This window comes from Mesocricetus auratus, unplaced genomic scaffold, assembly GCF_017639785.1.
Source record: "Mesocricetus auratus isolate SY011 unplaced genomic scaffold, BCM_Maur_2.0 Super-Scaffold_100676, whole genome shotgun sequence".
Classification (NCBI taxonomy): domain Eukaryota; kingdom Metazoa; phylum Chordata; class Mammalia; order Rodentia; family Cricetidae; genus Mesocricetus; species Mesocricetus auratus.
The window spans coordinates 157,962,799-157,983,543 of NW_024429266.1; the positions used below are offsets into that span (position 1 = coordinate 157,962,799).

General features: G+C 44.6%; 1 protein-coding gene across 1 annotated transcript in view; it reads right to left on the reverse strand.

The window, feature by feature from the left end:
- The window catches only part of Tafa4 (TAFA chemokine like family member 4), a 193,744-nt gene that overhangs the window by 145,880 nt on the left and 27,119 nt on the right, over window positions 1–20,745 (reverse strand). The window contains exons 2-3 of the mRNA XM_040738891.1: window positions 4,240–4,379; window positions 560–675 (exon numbers count right to left, since the gene is read on the reverse strand). Of these exons, the coding sequence (XP_040594825.1) occupies window positions 560–674 (115 nt within the window). The 5' untranslated portion in view covers window position 675; window positions 4,240–4,379. The remainder of the gene's footprint in view (window positions 1–559; window positions 676–4,239; window positions 4,380–20,745) is intronic.

Sequence of the window (20,745 nt, forward strand, 5' to 3'; positions counted from 1 at the left end):
TGTCCCTCTAGGTTTAGACACACTTACGTTTGAGGGCCATGAAAATGCAAAGGTTATCCTTGCTATTTTCTTTATTTTGTCTTTTTTTTTCTTCTCTCCTTCATTATGTCCCTCACGCAGCCTATTTTCTCCACGTGTCTCAGAAGCATCTTGAGTTACCTAAAAGGTCCTCTCAGGATAGCCCTGTGTCACCAGAGATCTAACCCTGATCCTGAGTTTCAGGGAGTTATAAGAGCACCTGCATATGTGCAGACACGCTCAGTCACACACAGAGTGCTATGACATCCTGACATTCAGAGAAAAAAAACACTACTAACGCACACCCTAGAAAGTCAAAGTGACACCTCAAAGGACAGCCCAGACAACACCTTGCAAAGACGCCCAGCACAACCCTGCTCCAGCACCAGTCATTAGCCCCTCCCTGTCTGTCCGTGGCCTACCATTATTTACACACCAGCCAAAGCTCTTGTCAAGCACCTGTGTCTAACCTGTGGACTCTGGTGTGTCAAGCACTTTATTAATTGATCTCAGCAGTATATAATGAGCTTAAAGGGCTTACCTGTGTGTCCCCGGAGGTGCTGGCTTGAGGCAGACGTCAGCTTACAGCAGCACATTAGCACATAGGCCAGAAGCAGCCAGTGTGACAGCAGCACCCACCTAGCACAGACTCTCATCCTGTGAAGAAACAAGGCCGCAGTCAGCAAGGCTGAGGAAGGCCAAGGTCTTTGGTCAGCCCCAGGCAGGGAAACAGAGAGGGGCTGGTGAAGAACCTCAACACGTGACTTCCTCTTTCCTCCCCCGGGAAAACTGTAAGGCCACCAAGCTTCATCTCACTGAGCATTGACTCCACTTCCAACAAATGTCTCTCATAATTAAGAGTTCTGAGTTAACACCACGCCTTGGTGCTTAGGAATCTCCAAGGAGCAGCTGAAGCTGCCCTGGTAAAACTCGGGCCATATTCTATCCTATCTCAAAATGTAGAACTCAGTTAGAGCCATTTTCAAAGAGAGTACACAGGCTCTCTATGTCTGAATAAACCCAAAAAAATGTGCACCTGTGACCCAAGGACTTTGGGTTTGTGTGTGTGTGTGTGTATTAAAACCCTCTGATCCAGATGTGATTCATAGTTCATGACACAAATTAGGTGGGAAAAAACAAACCAGTATAAAAAAATCTCAGGCACTTGGGGAAGGGCCTGGGCCCTCCCCAGAACAAAATGACAGACTCTAGAGATCCCCCATGGAGGGCCTTATCCTACCTGGGGAATGGAGTGGGGATTGGGTGGGGGGCTTGGGGGGGACTGGTGGGGGGAGTGGGCATGGAGGGGAGAGAGAGGGAGCTAGGATTAACATGGGAAGCAAGTTTGTTCCTAATTTAAATATATAATGAAAAAAGTCTAAAAAAATCTCAGGTATGGGGACTCGACACCTTAATTTCAGGACTCAAGAGCTTCATTGAGTTCAAAGTCATCATTGGCTATTTAATGAATGGAGGGAGGGCCTGTCACCAAAAACTGGAACAAACAGAAGTAAAAATAAATTGCCGTCAAATGCGTGGACAGTATCAAAAGAGTTCTCTAAGATAACTCCATTCACAATTGGCTGTGCCCTCTATTCTAAAACAAAATGAGAAAACAATAGGACTATCAGGGGCTAAAAAGAGGGCTCTGTAAGGATGCTACTAGTTGTGTAAGATGAGGACCTGACTTGGCATCTCAGCATCCAAGAAAAAAAGGGATGTACCACGCACACACCTGTAACCCCAGTGTTGGGGGGGGCAGAGATGGTAGGCTCCCTGGGGTTTGCTGGCTACCAGCCTATGTTAGACACATCCAGTGTCTTCCCTCTGCTTGCAAGCACACAGGCACACATATTTGCACACTCAGAAATGTGAGCCTTAGAGTTCCAGAAGTAGTTTTTCAAGAGAGTGGACTCTAGTCTTCAGTCTGCACATTTCTGTGGAACAAGGTGGGTAACAGCAGCTTCCTTAGATGGGTCTCCACACCTCCTGCCCCCATGGCTGGTGCCTGAGGCCCTACCAACCCAACTTACAGCCCTCTCGGCTTTTCAGCCCTAGAATAAAAGGGAAAATCCTTTGAAACAACTAAATCAATGAGGATTGAAGGATTAACAGTTGGAACTTAAATCACCCTGTACAAGAGAAAATACTCTACTAAGAGTCACCAAGGTGCTGAGGATGCGTCACCATTGGTAGAGTCCTTACCTAGCATATATAAAGCCTAGGGTTCGATTCCCAGCACCATGAAAAACTAGGCAAGATGGTGCATTCCTGTTAGACTAGCACTGGGGAAGTGAAGGCTGGAGGGTCAGAAGCTGCCAATCATCCTCAGCTAAATAATGAGTTCAAGGCCATCCCAGATTGCAGAAGACACCGTCTCAACAACAACAAAAGGAAACACACATCAAATATAAAAATTTCAATCTCTTTGCTTCCCTTATGCTAATTGATAAACCTCAGCATCTCAAATTGGCATGAGGTCCACATAGTGGTTTCTTTGTAACCTCTGAGGCTGCGCCAGGCCTTAGGGTCCCTTCATGCATGTGTACTGAAGTAGAGGAGATGGCCACTGTATTTTCATGCTGACCCTCCAATGCAGAGAGGGACCACGTTTGTCTCCAAGATGAGAGTGCTCAAGATTTCTGAAGTAAATGACTAAATGTCACAGTTGACAGTTAAGTCAAAAATAGGAGTTTGGTTCTTGAAAGTTAGGAGTGTGGCATGGGCCTTCTGGTCATTGCTAGAGACAATTAGAATCCTGGGTTCAGTTTCCCACCACCCCTGGGCCAGTAGAGGAAAGGGAAAAACAAAAGGTTTTAACTAGGCTTGTGTCATCAGCTAGAGACCGAACCAGGAAGCTGATCCCTGGGATAGTGGAAAGCATATCCTTGGACTTTGTAATTGAGATTGCCACGTAATAGCACTTGCCAGGTGCTCTCTTGGGCCCTAGAGGTTTGATGGGTGGAGTCTCCTAGCCCTGTCTTAGTTATAACTATTATTCCAAAGAAATCACAGTCCCATGGGCTGGAAAGATGGCTTAGAGGTTAAGAGCACTGACTGCTCTTCAAGGGGTCCTGAGTTCAATTCCCAGCAACTACATGGTGGCTCACAACCTTCTACAATTCAGTCTGGTACCCTCTTCTGGTATGTAGGCAGAACACTGTATATGTGATAAATAAATAAATCATATTTAAAAAAAATAAATCACAGTCCCATTTTGGGGTTCACCTGAATAATTCAGTTGGATGGAGAATAAACACACGCCATTGAACTCCAATCAATTATCTAAGATTTTAATTACATCTGCAAAACCCTTTTGCCTTCACCCTGTGCTTGGAACCTATTCAAAGGAGTGAACCCCATGTTAAGATACTTCCCACACTCAAAAGGGGACTGCACCAACCCGGCTTCTCAATATGTGAATGCTGGGCTGCCCCTAATAATCTGCTCAGCGTCTCTGATCCAAGCCTAAGTGTAATCAGTCCCCTACATTCACTTCCCTGCCCTCACATCATCCTGAATTGTTTCTGTTTTCCTGTTCAATCCAAACAAGTCCCCAAAGTAAGAAGACCATGGAGCAACAGTCCAAATCCTAGACCATGGTCTCCAAGACAGATTCTTCCAGGAACTGTTCTAGATGCCAGGTTCTGCTGCTCCTAAAACAAGTACCAGGCGTGGTGACACATGCCTCTAACCAGCACTGGGGAAGCAGAGGCAGGTAGTTAGTTCTCTGTGAGTTCAGGGCCAGCCTGGTCTACCGGGTGAGACACTCTTCCCACCACATCCCCCCCACAAAGACACAGTGAAGCCCTAGAGAAATGTCAGGGCCGGGTAATAAGGTGGAGCAGGGGAGTTACTCAAAGTTCTCTGTGTCTCCTCTTTTCCCCCTAGAATGTGCCCGAGGATTTTACACCTTGAAATGACTTTGTTTCAAAGACAGTGTTAAAATTAAAAGAATGACAAGTATCCTTTTTTTTTCTTTCAAGTCAGGGCTTCTCTGTGTAACCCTGACTGTTCAGGTACTTGCTCTGTAGACCAGGCTGGCCTCAAACTCAGAGATCCTCCTGCCTCTGCCTCCTGAGTGTTGGGATTAAAGGTATACACCACCACTGCCCAATTTAACAATTATCCAAAAATTTAAATGTATTTTTAAAGACTTCCAGGAAGCTTCATCGACTCTTGGCTACTTGGTGTCTACTGAAATCATTTTAACTATTTTACCTTGGAGAGTTCACAGGGTGTGGGTCCAGTCAAGCACAGTTACTCCAGAATGTCCTGCAGAGTGGCAGCAAATGCTCCTTTGTAGCTGGGACCAACCATATCGGCAGCTCCCAAAACCTGCTTCAGCTTGGGAAACCTGTCTTTAAAAACGCAGAAAAACAGGGATGAATTACCATCTAATGTTAGCATTAGGAGTAAAATAATGCTTTCTACCATGATGCCTGCAATAGGCCCGCCGATGAACAAACTGTACCTCATTAGTAATGTTGGCCAGGGGGGCAGGGAGGACTTGATGCTAGTCCACGCAATACAGACAATTTTATGTTTGTTTTGTATGTAAATAAGTATATTTGTATTGTTTGTATGTGTGCATATATGTAAGCAAGTATGCATGGCTTCGTGTCATGTGCATGCATGTCTCTGCACTGATGTAAGCAGGTATACATGCGTGTTTACATGCATGTAATCAGACATGAATGCATGTGCCTGCTTGCATGTAAGCATGCTGTGCATACATTTGTGTGTGTGTGTGTAAGGTGGTGTGTAGGAATATGTGTGCTTGTCCATGTGGATGACAGAGGACAACCTCAGGTGTTGTTCCTTGGGTGTCATGTTCGATTTTTTGTTTGTTTGTTAGGTCTCTCACTGGCCTGGAAGCCCTTGAGTAGACAAGAGTGGCTGGCCATCGAACCCTAGGAATATATCTGTCTCCACCTCCCCAGAGCTTGGGTCACAAGCATCATGCTACCACATGAAGCTTTTTATTGGACTGGGTTAGGGGGTGGGCGTTGAGACAGGATAACCTTGACTATCCTGCAATTTGCTCTGTAGACCGAGGGTAGCCTTGAACTCACAGATATCCACCTGCCTCTGCCTCCAGTGTGCTGGGATTAAAGGCATGAACCACCACCACCCAGAAAAGCTTTTTATTTTTGTAGTGTGGGCCCCAGGGATCTATTTCAAGTCCTTCTTGATCAGTTGAGCAATCCCCCCAGTCCTACACAATTCAGATTTAAAACGGAAATGTTCTCAGCAACACAGCCATTCAAGTTATGATAGAGTGACCCAAATCATTTAAGATACACTATTTCACAGTCCTCATCTCATTGATCATTGGACAAAAAGGAAATCCGAGACAGTCCCGAAGGGCATACAGTTTGCTCAAGCTCACAGAACAGGTCACAGTCAGTCTGAAGATCTGAATCCCTGGAGCTGGGTGACTGCAATGACACTAGACCATCTTCAAGGCTCCCTCTTGAAAAGTGTTAGTGGGAGACACACAGAAAAGGTCTTTTCAACGTAACTCATTGTTCCAAATTATAAAGAATTCAAGAAAGTCCATAACTCATACTCAACACCCCAAATGCACCAGCATTTTGCCTTCTAATGGTATCATTGAAAGAGAGAGAGGGAGAGAGAACTGAATGATCCAAGCGACAGAAAAGCCCAATGGTCAGTGCTTCACGAGCATCCACGAATCCCTGGGTCCAGTCTCCAGCACTGCATAAATAAAACACACAATCCAAACCAAAGCACCTGAAAAGCAAAATGGACCCTAGAACGCACCGCCTTGCACACTGCTGAGGGGAATATGCCCCTCCCTGCTGTACAGCGGAAAACAGTCACACACACTAAAAAACCTAATGGAAATGGCACTCAATAAATACGGCATTGCAAATATCAAAACAGTTCTCAGAATGCCGCCTCATTACTTTGGGATCCTCATGAACCCATTATAAATGCATCCCCAGCCCGAGTGAGATTATTTCTCTTCTTTAAATAATTTAAAGATAATTCCCCCAGTCTGATGAGAGAAGCTTTCAGGTGATGAACTTCAAGACCAGCCCCTTTGAGGGTCTTGGGAAACAAAGAGTGTGCCAGGAACAATCCACTCCACAAAAGGAAAATGGCTCTGAACAGCTGCATAAACATGAATTACTCAGGATGTTCATGTCCCCAGTCTTCCAGCTTGATGAAGAATCTTTGTTGTCACGTCCACCCAAGGGCATGACATGACCTTCTGCTATTGGAAAGCAAGGCATCACATAATCCATCAGCGCCAACTCTTCATGTACTGGAAACAAAGGTGACCTTTCCTGGCTAATATTCATCTTGTTTTCTTCACACGGAAGGAACCACTGAGCCTTCTGTTTTCAGTTCACTAGAAAGAATGCACTCTCAGAGAAGAGGCATACCTTAGCATAGTCCACATGTCAGACAAGGTACCAGGAGTTCAATTTTGGGTGATTCATTCAGTCATATTTTCAGTGCCTGGGTGAAGTTCTGAAAATTATAAACCCTTAAAAACCCCACAGTGATCAAGACCACCAGCTTGCTATACACAGCCCTCAAGCATCCACTAGGAGTCACACCAACTATGACACAGTTGTTTTTGTAATCAGGCTGGCCTCAAACTCACTAGGAAGCCAATGATGACCTTTTACTTCTGATCCTCCTGCCTCTGCATCCCCAGTGGATTGCAAACATGCACCATCAAAGTCAGTTTATGTGGTGCTAGGGACCAAACCCAGAGACTCTTCATTTGCTAGGTAAGCACTCGACCAAATGAGCTACACCCCCAGCTAACACCACCATTACCATTAGTCAGCTTCAAAACTCATTTATTTTTAAGGAGTTTTCAGAATTCTCCGTGATAAGAGACACTGGGCGCATTGAGGCTCAGATGTTTCAAACTGTTTTACCATGTCTGGTCATTCTGAGAATGCACTGAAAAGACAGACAGCATTTGGATGCCGGGCTATGTCTTTCATCTCTCACCTGACACGGTGGCATTATACAGAGGCAGGTATTTTTCTATGTCTATTCACATTCCCCAATACTGAGAAACTTTGAGGTTTCCAGACCGAGGAGACTATTCTTCAGATGTTTAATTTATTTCCATGTTACACAGCAAAGAATGCCGCCTGCCCTTGATTTCTTATCAAGGAAATGGAGAGGTCGTGCCTTTCTGTTCTCTTGATCTGCCTGCCTTCCCTGTTAGCAGGGTGAGCTCCCAGGGGAATGATTCTCTTGTGCAGCACCGCCTCCAGCACGCATGCCAATCTTTATCCCATCCCAAGGTTTTTCATTCTGGAAACCTGTGCCACTGACACATACTAGTTCCTTTTTCAAGTGGGCAGACGGAGGATCCAATCCAGGAAAGAAAAAAAAAATTCGGACAAACTCACGTGTTTGAGGCATTTAGACCATAGGCATTCTGCTTTTCTTCGGAAAATTATCTAGATCACAAAGACCAACACCCACCCACCCAAAGAAAGAGAAAGAATTATCTGAGTAAAGAGGAAGATGTATCGTCCACTGGATCTCAAGCAAGGAAAATGAATTCCTTGTCACTGCCAGGATGAGCGTGTGCAACCAAACAGCTATAAAGGGCGTCACTCTGACAGTTAGAAAATCAGAATAGAGGATGTAAAGTACAATGTTGAAGAGACAGACACTCCAACTCCTTATTCTGATTACAGTGCAGCTCAAAAAAAGTCTTTCTTATTGAAAACTACGCCCTGAAATATTAAAGAATAAAGAGATAAATATCTCCAATTCATTTCAAATGAGCCAACAGAAAAGAAAGAAAAAGAAGGAAAGATGAAAAGGGGGAAACAGGCAGGAGGAGGGGAGGTGGGGTCTGCGGGAAGAGGAGAAGGGAAGAATGATGGGCAAGTGAATGGGTGAATGGGTACTAAGCAATGGGAATGGCACCTGGTGGATGGGGTAGACAGTGCATGGGAACGCTTTGTACTCTTCTTCCAGTGTTCCATTGTCAGAAACATCAAAATTAGGTCTGCACTTGAAAGGCTTCATCGGATGTGTTAAAAATGGTTGATACCATTGCCTTTCCTAAGCAACAGAGTTCATAGCTTGGACACTGCACTGGATCCTCCAAACCCCCAAAGAGGTCTGCCTGCTTTATTATTTAAAACCCTTACTGGGCCAGCAAGGTGGCTCAGTGGGCAAAGGCACTTGCTGCTCATATCCTGAGTTTGGTCCCTGGAACCTACATGGAGGAAGAAGACAACGGACTTGTCTTCTGACCTCCATGTACATGCTGTGATACATGAATACATGCATACGTACATACATATATAGTACTCACACATATTCTTGATAGATAGATGATAGACAGATAGATAGATGATAGAATGTTTGTGGGGTATGTTTATACATTTAAATGTAAATAAATAAATAGAGCAATAGAGTGGTATTTGATTGAATAAATAATGTATACCACTAGGAATGGTGAAATCTGTATGTCCATAGTACCAGCACTGAGGTAATGGAGACAGGAGATCACAGGTTCAAGGACATCCTCACCACGTAATGAACCCCAGGCCAGCCTGGGCTACATGATGGTTTACCTCTCCCATCCCTGACCCCTGACCCCACAAAAAACAGACTGTCATATAGCATCTACTATAGACAAAACACCTAACTGTTGTGTTAAGCCTTTTAAAATATTAACCCCCACTGGATATAATGGTGCATATCTTCAATTCCAGTCACTTGACAGGATAAGACGGGAGGATCCAAGATTCCAGGCTAGCTTGGACTATATGAGACTTCTGTTAAAACAGAATTGGAATGGACTTGGGGCCAGTTCAGTGACAGATTATTTTCCTAGCATGAATAAGGCCCTTCATTCAATCCCCCTGGTCTGTAAAACAAACACATGAATGAATAACCATCCATTTTAAATTAGGGCTTATTTCTATCCCATTACAGCCTAGAAAGGACCAGAAACTCATTCAGTGTCACCCAGCTAGGAAGTACATGATCTAAGATTCACATTCTAGCCACCAAGACACCAAATGTCTAAACTCCACTAGACTACACATTAATACATTCCCAAAACATGTGCAGCTCTTCCCATGAATTTAAGTACACTGAAAATCAAGTCACTTTTCCTTGGCACCTGAAGACACTGACCTACGACCTCTGGGTCTCAATCTGCCGAGACGGAATGACATCACCAGAACACCCTGGATTGGGTCTATGATGGTTTACACTGATGCCTACAACATTAGTTTTGCTCTGTCTTAAAGGGCTACTAGAAGACAGTGGGCCAGGTAATGTGCAACAGATTCACTGAGTGAAAGTGAATCTGCAAGAATTACACAGGTTCCAAGGGTCTGAGCCACCATTTTATCAAGGGTGTGAGAGCAGCTGCACTTCTGGTCAGAACTCTAGAACATCCAGCAGAAATGCTTCAGAGCCAAGTAGAATATATGAAGACAAATTACTTCTGTTGGTTTCTGTGACGGAATCAAGCACCAAAACAATGCAAAAATAAATAAGTGAATAAGATGATTTTTCTATGTGTGCATTTATATTTATTACCTGACCCAGTCCCATTAAGAAACATCTTTGCAAGAATCTAGCAAGACAGAATCTGGCTTAGTTACAAGTAAACAGTCCTAGTTGCCTCTCCCTCTGGTCACTGGTTGGGAATGTCTCCAAGGGCCTCTTGCATCAGCACCAGGGTGGTAAGAATACAATCATTAGCTGTTTACAGAATCACCACTAGATCTGCTCTGACCTCCAGGGCTAGTATCTACTGGGATAGCCTGGTGGCTTCTATTCACAGCCCTTGGGTACCAGGTGCAAGGCAGAATAGTGCTAGCTGTCGTTGTTAAGAGGCAAGATGCTTCAGAGTCTTCAAGCATGATAAATAATTTTTCCACACTTGTTCCCACTCGAGACAGGAGATGATGAAGGTGGAAAAATAGTTCATAAACACACAACCTCGGTTTGGGGAACCCAAGGGGTCTTACCAGTGGAAGCAGATGGGAAAAGACAGTCCTGTGAGTGACAGCTCACTAGCAACCACCAGACACTCTGGAAGGGAACCTGTCTACATAGAAGGAACCCTCAGGTCTCCAGACAAAAACTAGGAAGGATGTTTCCATTTCCAATTGCTTAAAAAAATAACTGCACTGAATGAAGTCTTTGCTAATTTGCAATCAGCTTTTCCACTTTCGAATACATAGCCAATGGAAACTTTCTCTGGCAAATTAATTCTCGAAGAAAATAGGAATTAATAAGCTCCTTAGGCTAAAGCATGTGCTGATGAAAGTTACAGGTTACCCATGTTTTTGACCGGTGTATTGCAAGTGGTATCGCATGGCTGAATCCTCCACCAAGCTCTCATTTATGATGATCACATGAGGCATGGAATTACTTCTCCATTAGAGTGTGGGCATCAGCTACATTAAAGCAGCCTACTTTTCTGCCAATATGTGGTAGATGCATGCCACAAATTGTCTTTTTATGGCTTCCTTAAAAACATCAATGAAGAATTTACTACTGGATCATTTTACAACATACTAAAGTACATTGTAAATGAGCCATTAAAGACAATAACTGCATCTATTAAAAATTAAAGAATTTTATAAATGGCATTTTAATTTCACATGTTATCAATACCTTCTGTTCTGAATGATGGGGTAGCATTCTTGAAGAAGGCTCTTCTAATTGGAGCTGAATTAAATTAACTAAATATACATGCCACGTCCCCGTATGGCTTGCACTCTAATTTAAAAACCTGAGAAATTCCTTCTAGCTACAGCATCTTCATCTCCATGAAGTGCTATTCCTTTCTAAGGCAGACAGGACCAAACCCTTCATTTTCTTCATTGAGAAAACACCAGGTGACCATGAAGAGCACAAAGCAGTTATTGTAAGCGACAATGCTGCAGTGGGGGCCAGAACACATGAAACAGGGAAATCTGGAGAGTAGCATAACATAAAATGCACTCACGAAACTCAGGGTCACCCAGCACAGCTGCACAGCTCGTCATCCAAGCGAACTAGCCAGGTCTGGGGCTGAGCAAGTATGACCCGTAATGACCATTTAGCCATAAATCTCTCAAGGCCCAATTATCCTCACTGCAGAGGCTTGATTCCTTTTAATTAGACTAGTCTGTAATTGGAAATGTTCCTCTCATTTTTCAAATAATCAAAACAGAGTGACAACGATTTTAGCTACCATCATAAAAGATCAGTACAGCATATTGGGGTGGGGTGGGGGCTACCGAGCTCTGAACTTAATCCAAAAACTGCTTTATAAGCTAGGATCTAACCTCAGTGTCAGGAATGTGCGCAGCACGGAAGGGAGCTGGAACACCTTGAACAGAGCTCCTGCTCCTTACTTGGGGTGGGTGGTAGACTCCTGACAAAACTCACATGTGACCCTCTGGGACCGGATGATGTGTTGCTGCTCTCCCACACCCCAGTCTCCAGGATAGCTGTCATGCATATCACAGTACTTAAATATGTCTTGTTCATAAGGTAGGCCCTCCAAAAAAAAAACATTAAAAAGAGTGAAAGAAAGAAAAGAATGGCCATTTGACCACAAGGCTTCTCCAAACTTCTGTCAATTAATAGAATTTGACCAAGAGCCCCGTCAAGTGCCTTCCAGCCTTAGCAACTGATACACAGATTATCATTTAAGGCTAGTCCAGTATGATTCAGCTTGAAAGACAGCAGTCTTAGACAGACCCTCACACTAAATTCAGCCATAGCAGGATGGCAGAGCAAGACAAAGCCCATTGCAGACAATATTGGCTACTTTAATCCATTAGTCGGATAAATGCTTCTCAAAGGCTTAATCTAAGCCTCAATTAAATTTTCAACTTTAAAATTATCTTTAGTTAGACAAGAGAGCCCTCTTGTGGACAAAGAAAGAAAGTCTATTGCCTGCTGAAGTTATCTGCCAATCCAAACTCTTACTGTAATACACTTTAACGTTTAATAAATCCACATTTGCAAACAGAATACAAATCATTCCTAAATAAGTATAGGATGTAACTTAAATAACCATAGCACAATAAATACACTCCATTTTAAAGTTAAATCAATAAGCAAGAGCTTACAAATGAAATGGCAGTTATTTCTACCAATTCCTACCCATACTAAATACACGGGTCACGTGAGGCCGTGCTTTCTGCTTCTCCATGGTAGCTTTAAAACACAATCCCAACAACAGTCATATCAAGGCTCCTAAGATACTCAAGATATCCGTATGTACTGACAGTGAGCTTGATCCACCCACTGCACAAGGACAAGCTAGGAGATGAGAAACAAAACTGATCCCTGCCTCCCCAGAAGTGACCATCTAACTGGGGGCCGCTCGCTTGCATGGAGCTACTGAAGGAATAGTCGGTTAGAACGGTGGTGTCTTTCGGGAGAGTGTAAGCTAGGATCAGCAAGGCTCTCAGAGATCCAGGAAAGAGGACAAAAAGGAAGATGACAGCCCGAGATGAGCCGGGAAGACTTGGGGCTTGTCTACCGGCTGGTCACTTGGAACTGGAGCAGAGAGGGGGTACAGGTGTCAAAGCACATGGAGCAGGCTGCAGGGAAGTCACACAGTCCTCCGCATCGCATCTGTGTGGTCCCCAGGCCACTTCTACGCGAGTCCCTCAGCAAGCATGTTTGAGCGGCTCTTCCGAGAACCCGCACCCTGTGCAGAGGAGAGACCCAGTCCTGGGAGTCCTGGTGTCCCAGCACTAGGAGAAGGGGCCCTGGTAAACCGGCTGGGTAAACACTGAGGACTGGAGGAGAATTATAGAGAGAGGGGATGTGCGTGGGGCTGGGCAGGAGCAGAAAGAGGCTGCTGGGACTTGGCATTTTGGGATGGTCTGGCTTCTCTAAGGAGGTGCCTCAGCATCGTGATGGACACGTGGCCAAAGGAGGAAGGAAAAAGCGAGGCAGCCCGAGCAGAGCGTGCAGAGGCATTGAAGAAGGCACATCTAAGTGTGCTTGGGAAGGATACATAGGAGCTCAGGTAGCCCAGGCTGGCCTCAAAATCACTCTGTGGCCAGAGATGACCCTGAACTCCTGACCCTCCTGCCTCCACCTCTTGAATGCTGGGATTGCAGACGTGAGCCACCACGTGCAGCCTGTGTGGTGCCGAGGGGGCAAACCCAGGGTTTCGTGCACTCTAGACAAGCCCTCCAGCAACTGAACCACAGCTTAATTCCAAACGAGACAGGTGGTAGAAACAGAAAGTGGCCTAGCATCTCACAAGAGCATTTTAACTGCTGGATGGAGAAAGGGATCCCACACATGGAGAATAGTCAGAAACTGAGACTATCGCGGTGCTCCAGGTAAGGGATAGTGACAGCTTAGAGCCGGAGAGCCGCAACAAAGCCAAACAAAAGCCGGTGCTCTGAGTAACCAGAGCCTGACACATGGATGGCTTACCAGACATGCCTGTGAGAAAGCTCGCTCATGGATGATTGAGTCAGAGAACCTCTGGGTGAGCCTGCTGCATGGTGTGTGGGGTGGAGTTTGTGAGCCAGCAAGGGAGTGGGTGCTTAGGCAACTGAGAAGCAGGGCCTCGCCATTGGTTTGGTCAATACCATCCCTGTCCCTCCCCTTCGCTAACTTTCTCTAGGACCACAATCTGTCTCACAGCATATCAGCAGATCTACCTATGCCTCAAGACATGAACCCTTCCATGCTGGGAGGTGGGGGGGGTCCTCTTACATGTCTGCTAGATACCTTGCTCCCTCGAGGCAGGGGCAAACTAGTAAGCTCGCACAGGGCTGAAGTGCTGGGTCAGAGGGCCAGCAAAACTGGCTTTTATTTTATGGATGTTTTCCATCACATAGTGGATTATTTTCCCGTTCACTTTTGCCACTAGGAGGCTCAGAGCCAGTTTGACAGTGAATGGGGCCTTTGGTTGTGCGTCTTCTGCTTGGCTCACCTTGCTCTCCCTGTCTCCTTTCACCTGAATATTCTCTCAAATCTGCTTTGATGGAGACAGATATAACTTCATCCACAAGACACTATATATATAAATAATTATATATTTATTCATTGAATCAATTTTTGTAACCATATTCCTCCACTGACTCCCCTTGTCTCTACCCACACCACAAGACAAAATATCCACTATGCCATGGTTATAAGAGGAGAAAGAACTATTTACAAATGGCAAATTAAAAACTGTTGCAAAACCTGGTGCTGTACAGGACTTGAAAGAAACAGGTCCCCATGGGATACAGGGATAATGTCCTGGAAGACGCCGAGACTATGAGGGGCTGTGACAAGGGACTGGTAGGCTTTGGAGGAAGGTAAATGAGGACCTGAGGAAGAAATCCTGGTGCTTGTGAGAAGCAAGAAGAAGACGCGATGAGCAGGGAACAGAGTAGACAGGGACCCAAGGACGCACGTTTGACAGCCCCTACAGAGATCAATCTTGGCGAGCAGTAATCAATAACCAATCACTTTCTGCAAGATTAAAATCAGCATGCTATGTATGATGCAGAAAAATGCTCACAGCCCCTAGAAAATACTGTGAAGCTCTAGTGCATGTATCACATATAATTCCAGAAGAGAAGGGAATCAAAGAACCTGGCATCGTGATAAAGGAGCCACAGGTATAAGGGTCTCACGCTTGTACCTTGTGGCATTAGGCCTCCGAACAACACTAGAAGGCATTGGACTCTTTTATGTTGTGTTTGTTTTCTTGTTTGTTTGTTTGTTTTCTTGACATCCTGTTTAATAGAGGAGAAGAAAATTAAATCCACCTATTCAGACAAGGACCCCAAACAAGAAGCAGTCGATGTGGGATTTCAAACCAGGCTGGGGTTTGGAGGAGAAGAAAATAGAAAAGAGGGAGAAAGGAAAAGGGCTTGAGACTGAACAGGAAGTGCTGAGCTAAGACTTTGGGAGTCAGATGTGTGGACCACACCGAAAGTCCAACTTGGAATCCCTGACTCCAACTCTCTGAAAAAGAGAGAGTTCTTGCAGCATCTGTCCCCAATGACGGAGGAAGACACCCAGGTGCCTCTAACTCTACATATGCTATCTTTATGAACAGATGAACCACCCGTTAAACACTCCCAAGATGGTGAGGGCCCCTGGAGCACTCAGGGCCTTGGCATTTTCAGAGGACCCCTTAAGCCTTGGGTCTGGCACCTCTGGCCCGGGCCAAAAACTGGGGGCCCATGCCTCATTCTCCATCTCAAAAACAAGCAGTTTATATTTTCACAACAAGAACCCCAGTCTTGAGCAGCATCTACAATGTTTCCAGGTATTCACATATAAACCTGCAAATCAAAGCAGCTTTCAGGTACCAGAGCAGTGGTTCTCACAAACCCTTGGGGGTCAAATAAATCCTTCATAGGGGTCACCTAAGACCATCAGAAAACAGAGATTTACATTACAATTCATAATAGCAGCAAAATTGCAGTTATGAGGTAGCAGTGAAAATAATGGTTGAGGGTCACTGTCACATGAAGAACTGTATTAAAGGGTTTCAGCTTTAGGAAGGTTGAGAACCACTGCACCAGAGAACATTCCAGAAGTAAGTATGCCTAGCTATGAAAAAATAAAAAAGGTAATGATCCCATATCCCTCTACACAGGAGAGGCACAACATACTTCAAACTACTTTCAAAGCAAACTAAACCACAATCAGCTGGGAAAGGTGTCCTCTTCCTAGTCACGAGATTTTGCCCCCAAAGTAATAAGTGCATTGTTCATCCCCAAGCAGAAACACATGGAAAACCTGAGATAGCATAATCTACTCTGTAATGTAAAAATTTATGCATGGGAAGTGTGACTGGCAGAATTGTTAACCTTAGTTAAAATAACAGAGTTGCCTAAAAGTTCACCATTCCCTTTGGCAACCAAGGTCAAAAGGCAGAGCAGCAATGAAATGGAAACACTATCCTGCTTTTTGTCCTAGTCCTTCCTAGCCTTCCTGTCACAGGACCTTTGCACACATCAAGGTTCTGTTTGGAGCCAGATACATTCGTCTTCCTCCACCTTGTGATAATTCCTACTCATCCTCCACACCTTGGGGGGGACACCATCCCCTCAGGGAAGCACTCTTTAGTTTGCTAAGATCTTCCACTCCACCCCCCCTTCCTCAGAACCCACTGCACTCTCCCACTGTTCCGAGCATTCCCTATAAGACGCTGTTTATGAGGGCAAGTTGCAGACATCTACCCTCAGGGCTTCCCTTAAGAGACCAAGTAGACAGGACCCGGCAGACACCAAGCATTCAACAAATCCTTTCATTACATGTGTTTATTTTGTGTGGGTGCACTTACATGCAAGTGCCTTGATGCACACATGACAATTATAGGATAATCTGTAGAGCAGATTCTCTCCTTCTACCATGTGGGTCCCAGGAGTTGAAGCAAGCACCCTTACCTTCTAAGCCATCTCACTGGGCCCCTCAACAAATATTTGCAGAAGCAACAACTAAATTAATGAATTTAAAGACTTAAACTTAGCCAGGATGTACATGTTCCTTTCCTTAAAAATCTGGTTTACCAATCACAGGTTCTGCATATCACAGGTTCTGCCAATCACAGGTTCTGCTGTATGGCTAAGTTTTTAACTAGAGATACTTTCTTTGGTCTCAACCTAGTTCACAACTAAAATTTTATTGTAACCATCTCGGGGCCCAGTAGGGTTACCAGCGGGGTTTCTGTGAGATTCAGCCACCCATGGCAAATTCAACACAAGCCAGGTGATACCTCCTATTCCTGGAATGCAGAGTTGGGCCTGGACAATGGCCTGTCATATGGAACTAAGTTGCAGAGGAGAAAGAAATACACTAATAGGCTGATTGGCCAGACAGGAAGTGACGTAGCTGGGCAGAATCAGGATATAAGCAGGGACAAACAGGAAATTGCTCTCTTCTCTGCAGAGACACTTAGCAGTCACCCTGTGAGCTGCCAAAGTTAGAGGTCTGGACCCTTCTCTGGTAAATAAGACCACATGGAAATACTTAGATTAATAGAGATGAGTTAATAATTAAGACAGAGCTAGCCAATAAGAAGCCCTAGTCATCGGCCAACAGACTTATAATTAATATAACGACTGTGTGATTATTTGGGAGCTCAAGGGCAGCAGGACCCAACTGGGACAAAAAAAAAACCCTCATGTTACACTTCCCCATATCCCAGAGTGTGTGTTCTGTAATAACTACAGTCACTCCTTCCTCTAACTGCAACCAGCACTGTTTTCCAGCAAGTACCCAAATCATTTCATCTTCCAATCATACACTCTAGTGCAGTGGTTCTCAACATTCCTAATGTTGTGACCCTTTAATACAGTTCCTCAAGTTGTGGTGACCCCCAACCATAAAATTATTTCATTATTACTTCATAGCTGTAATTTAATTTTGCTACTGTTATGAATTATAATGTAAATATCTGATATTCAGGATATCTGATACACAACTCCTGTGAAAAGGTTGCTTGACCCCTCAAAGGGGTCATGACCCACAGGTTGAGAAATGCTGCCTTCTGGCTCTCTGCCTCTGTTATTTCCATTTGTGTGCACATGTCTTTGTATAGGCACCTGAGAGGCCATGGTAACCTTGCTGGACATTTACACACTACATGCCCAAACAAGAGGCTGGTTGTGCATCCCAAACACCATTCACTAGATGATAATCAGCAAACATGAGAAAAACCTGACAAACCAGGTTAGGAAAATCACTTTCCCAAGTAGTTTCAATCTAATAAGTAATTTCAGACATCGTTGGTTCTTCCAATCAATGATCATTTCTATAATAGATAAAAGGAGGGGGAGGCCAACAAAAAAAACCCAAGGGCAGAAATCCTGAGAGACCTTCCCTGCTTCCTTTCTTGGATCTGGCGGGAACAGTGACAGACCCAATGTGTTCATTCAGTCCATATGCCCCAAGCCTTTCTGGGGAGCCAAATGCTGCAGGTCACCCACGCTCTGCCAAACAGGAGTTCAGCACAGACTTTGAAGGACAGGGTGTAGGGGATGGTGTGCAGCCCCAGGAATGATGGGGAAAGTAACTATCAAACTCAGCGTGACCTGAATCTGAGGTCTTTGAGTAGAATTCAGAAGTCCATAAACCAGGATGAAAAAGAAGACGAAAGGAAAAGTAACATTGTATCTTCTCAAATTTCTCTTAGAAGTTGATTATTCTTTCCTATTGTAAATGTTGACAACAATAAATACATACGGGTATTGAGCAGTTCCTCCTACTTGTCACAAACAGGGACCATAGGTATTGTCAATTTTCTTAGTTTGTTTGTAGACACCTTCAAACTGTGTCTATCAACAGCCTGACACTTCCATAGGAATGGACCTGTGGTCAATCGTGTGCCTTGAGCCCAGACAACTGAGCCTCATCTTCCATATCACACAACCCCTTCCCCCCGCCCCCGTGTTTCCTCACCGAATCCCTGCACAGTTGGACTTCTTTTGCATTTGACTTTATGTGTTTTATGACATAATCGTGGGAGCCAGGGATGATGACTCCGTGGGTAAAGCACTTGCTGAACAAAGTTAGGACATAAAAGCCAGGCTGGGTGGCACACACCTGTAACCTGTGGGCTACAGGTCTCTGTAGGTCAGAGACAGGCAAAGCTTTAGCCAGCCAGTGTAGACAAATGGTGAGTTTCAGTTTCTGTGAGATATCCTGGCTGAAAAACAAGTGAGTGAATGAATGAATGAATGAATGAATGAATGGGCAGAGATCAATAAAGACATCTGACAGCACCTTCCAACCTCTATACATATACACATGAGCAAGTGCACACACACACACACACACACACACAGAGACACACACACACAGACACACACACACACTAGTCTCATGACAACATCCACAAAACAAAGGCCAGGTACTACGTCACAAGTTTGAGGCCAGCCTTAGCTATACAGTGTGTTCCAGGCCAGTCTACACTGCAGGTTAAAACCCTGTTTCAAAAATACAAAAGGATGGGGCTGGTTGGATGGCACAAGTGCTGAAGGAAAAGGTACCTGTCACTAAGCCTAATGACCCAAGTTTGAGCCTCATGACAAAAGGAGAAAACCACTCCAGAAACTTGTCTTTTGAGCTACACACACTTATATATACACACACTAACAATTTTAAGAAAAAACTTTTAAAGAACAACAACAAAAAATAGCCATAATTCAGCTTTTTTAAATATCCAAAGGGAACCACAGTAAATCACACACCTGAAGAGTTAAAGAGCATCCACTTCAGGAATTGGAAACCTTTTATTTGCAGTATCTAGGCTAACCCTTCCTTTGCCTGTTCCTATTCACATAAAGTAGCTCTACCGCCCATCCATTCTATATTCTGTACTAAGCCTCAAAGTTAACCAGCAGATGATGTAATGATGTCATGTAAGACATCAACTTGTCACAAAAGCACCAGGAAACTGATGCAGAATGCCTTCTGGATGAAAAACTAAAAAACACAATTTGTCCTGTACAGAGCCCCATCGTTTCAAGTGCCTCTTGCAGCCACTCTCCTGTAATGTATTCCAACTTGCAAGTGTAGAAATGGCCTCATTATCCCCACAGAAGTCCTTCAGAAAGTCTATTTCAAAGCGAGCACCTCAGAAATTTAGCCCACAGTTGGAAAACCAGCGCTATAAATACGCATGGCCCAGGAAAACGACATGAGCTTGACTCCATAACTGTTTCTTCAAGGAGGAAACGGGGAGAGTCTGAGGCCAGCAGGCTGCTTAGTGAACAGCTGTGAGAAAGGAGGGGTGAAGTCTCTAAGAACTTCAGGATGACAAGGGTCAGAGGTCCAAGAACAAAGAGACCCTTGTCGTCCTGAAAGAGGCAAAGAAAATAAGTGGGCAAATGTTAACAAAGAGATTCATAAAAAGCTCGGAAGTGACTGTGGTGCGGGTCAGGATAAAAAGACCAGTGACAATGAAGAGAACTCATTAGTATCAATGGAGCCTTGGTATTGGTCTCCCCAAAGCAAAGCCTCAGACAAGGATGAGGGACAAGAGCACATGGCAAGGATGTTCAGGAGCAAGGGAGCTGGATTCCACCAGGCTTCCCCACAAGAACAGAGATTCACTGAGAACAGCTGGCGGAATGGTCTGCAGACACCCATGTAATCCATCAGCTGTACCCACCAAACACTGAGTGCTTCCCTCAGGAGCATTCCCTTCTTGGTTAAAGGATGTAAACCTCTGGACAGTCTGTACTAGCATGCCACGATATGAGAGAAGTCCCCCATGGAAATGGTAGGAAGATACCCAGTGACTGCTAGGGCCAGAATGGGGCCTGCAGGCCTTTGCAGCTTGTTAAAATCAATAAGGGCTATAGAGATGTGCCACAAGATACCAGAAGCCTCTACTGACACAAATGTAGGAGGCTAAGCCTTTTCTTTTTCGAGGACCTTCCTCAGCATTGAACTTCAAGATTCATTCATTCATTCACTAAATAATTTTAATCCAAATCTAGATACTCAGACACTGTAGTGAATAAGCCAGGGGAGCCCTCTGTGTCAACAGAACCTATAGATGAAAACAAATAACGTTTCAGATATTGATTGTTAAAACAGGATATACAACAATGGGACATGTGTAAGGGAGCAGGAAGAGAGAATGACTGGGCAAGGGAAGTCAGAGGATGTCACTAGAGCTGGAATCTACAGGGTGAGGCAGCCCTGAGTCACGTGGAAAAGAAACACGGAGGCAGAGGAGGCAAACCCTGAAGTTCAGTGCAAAGA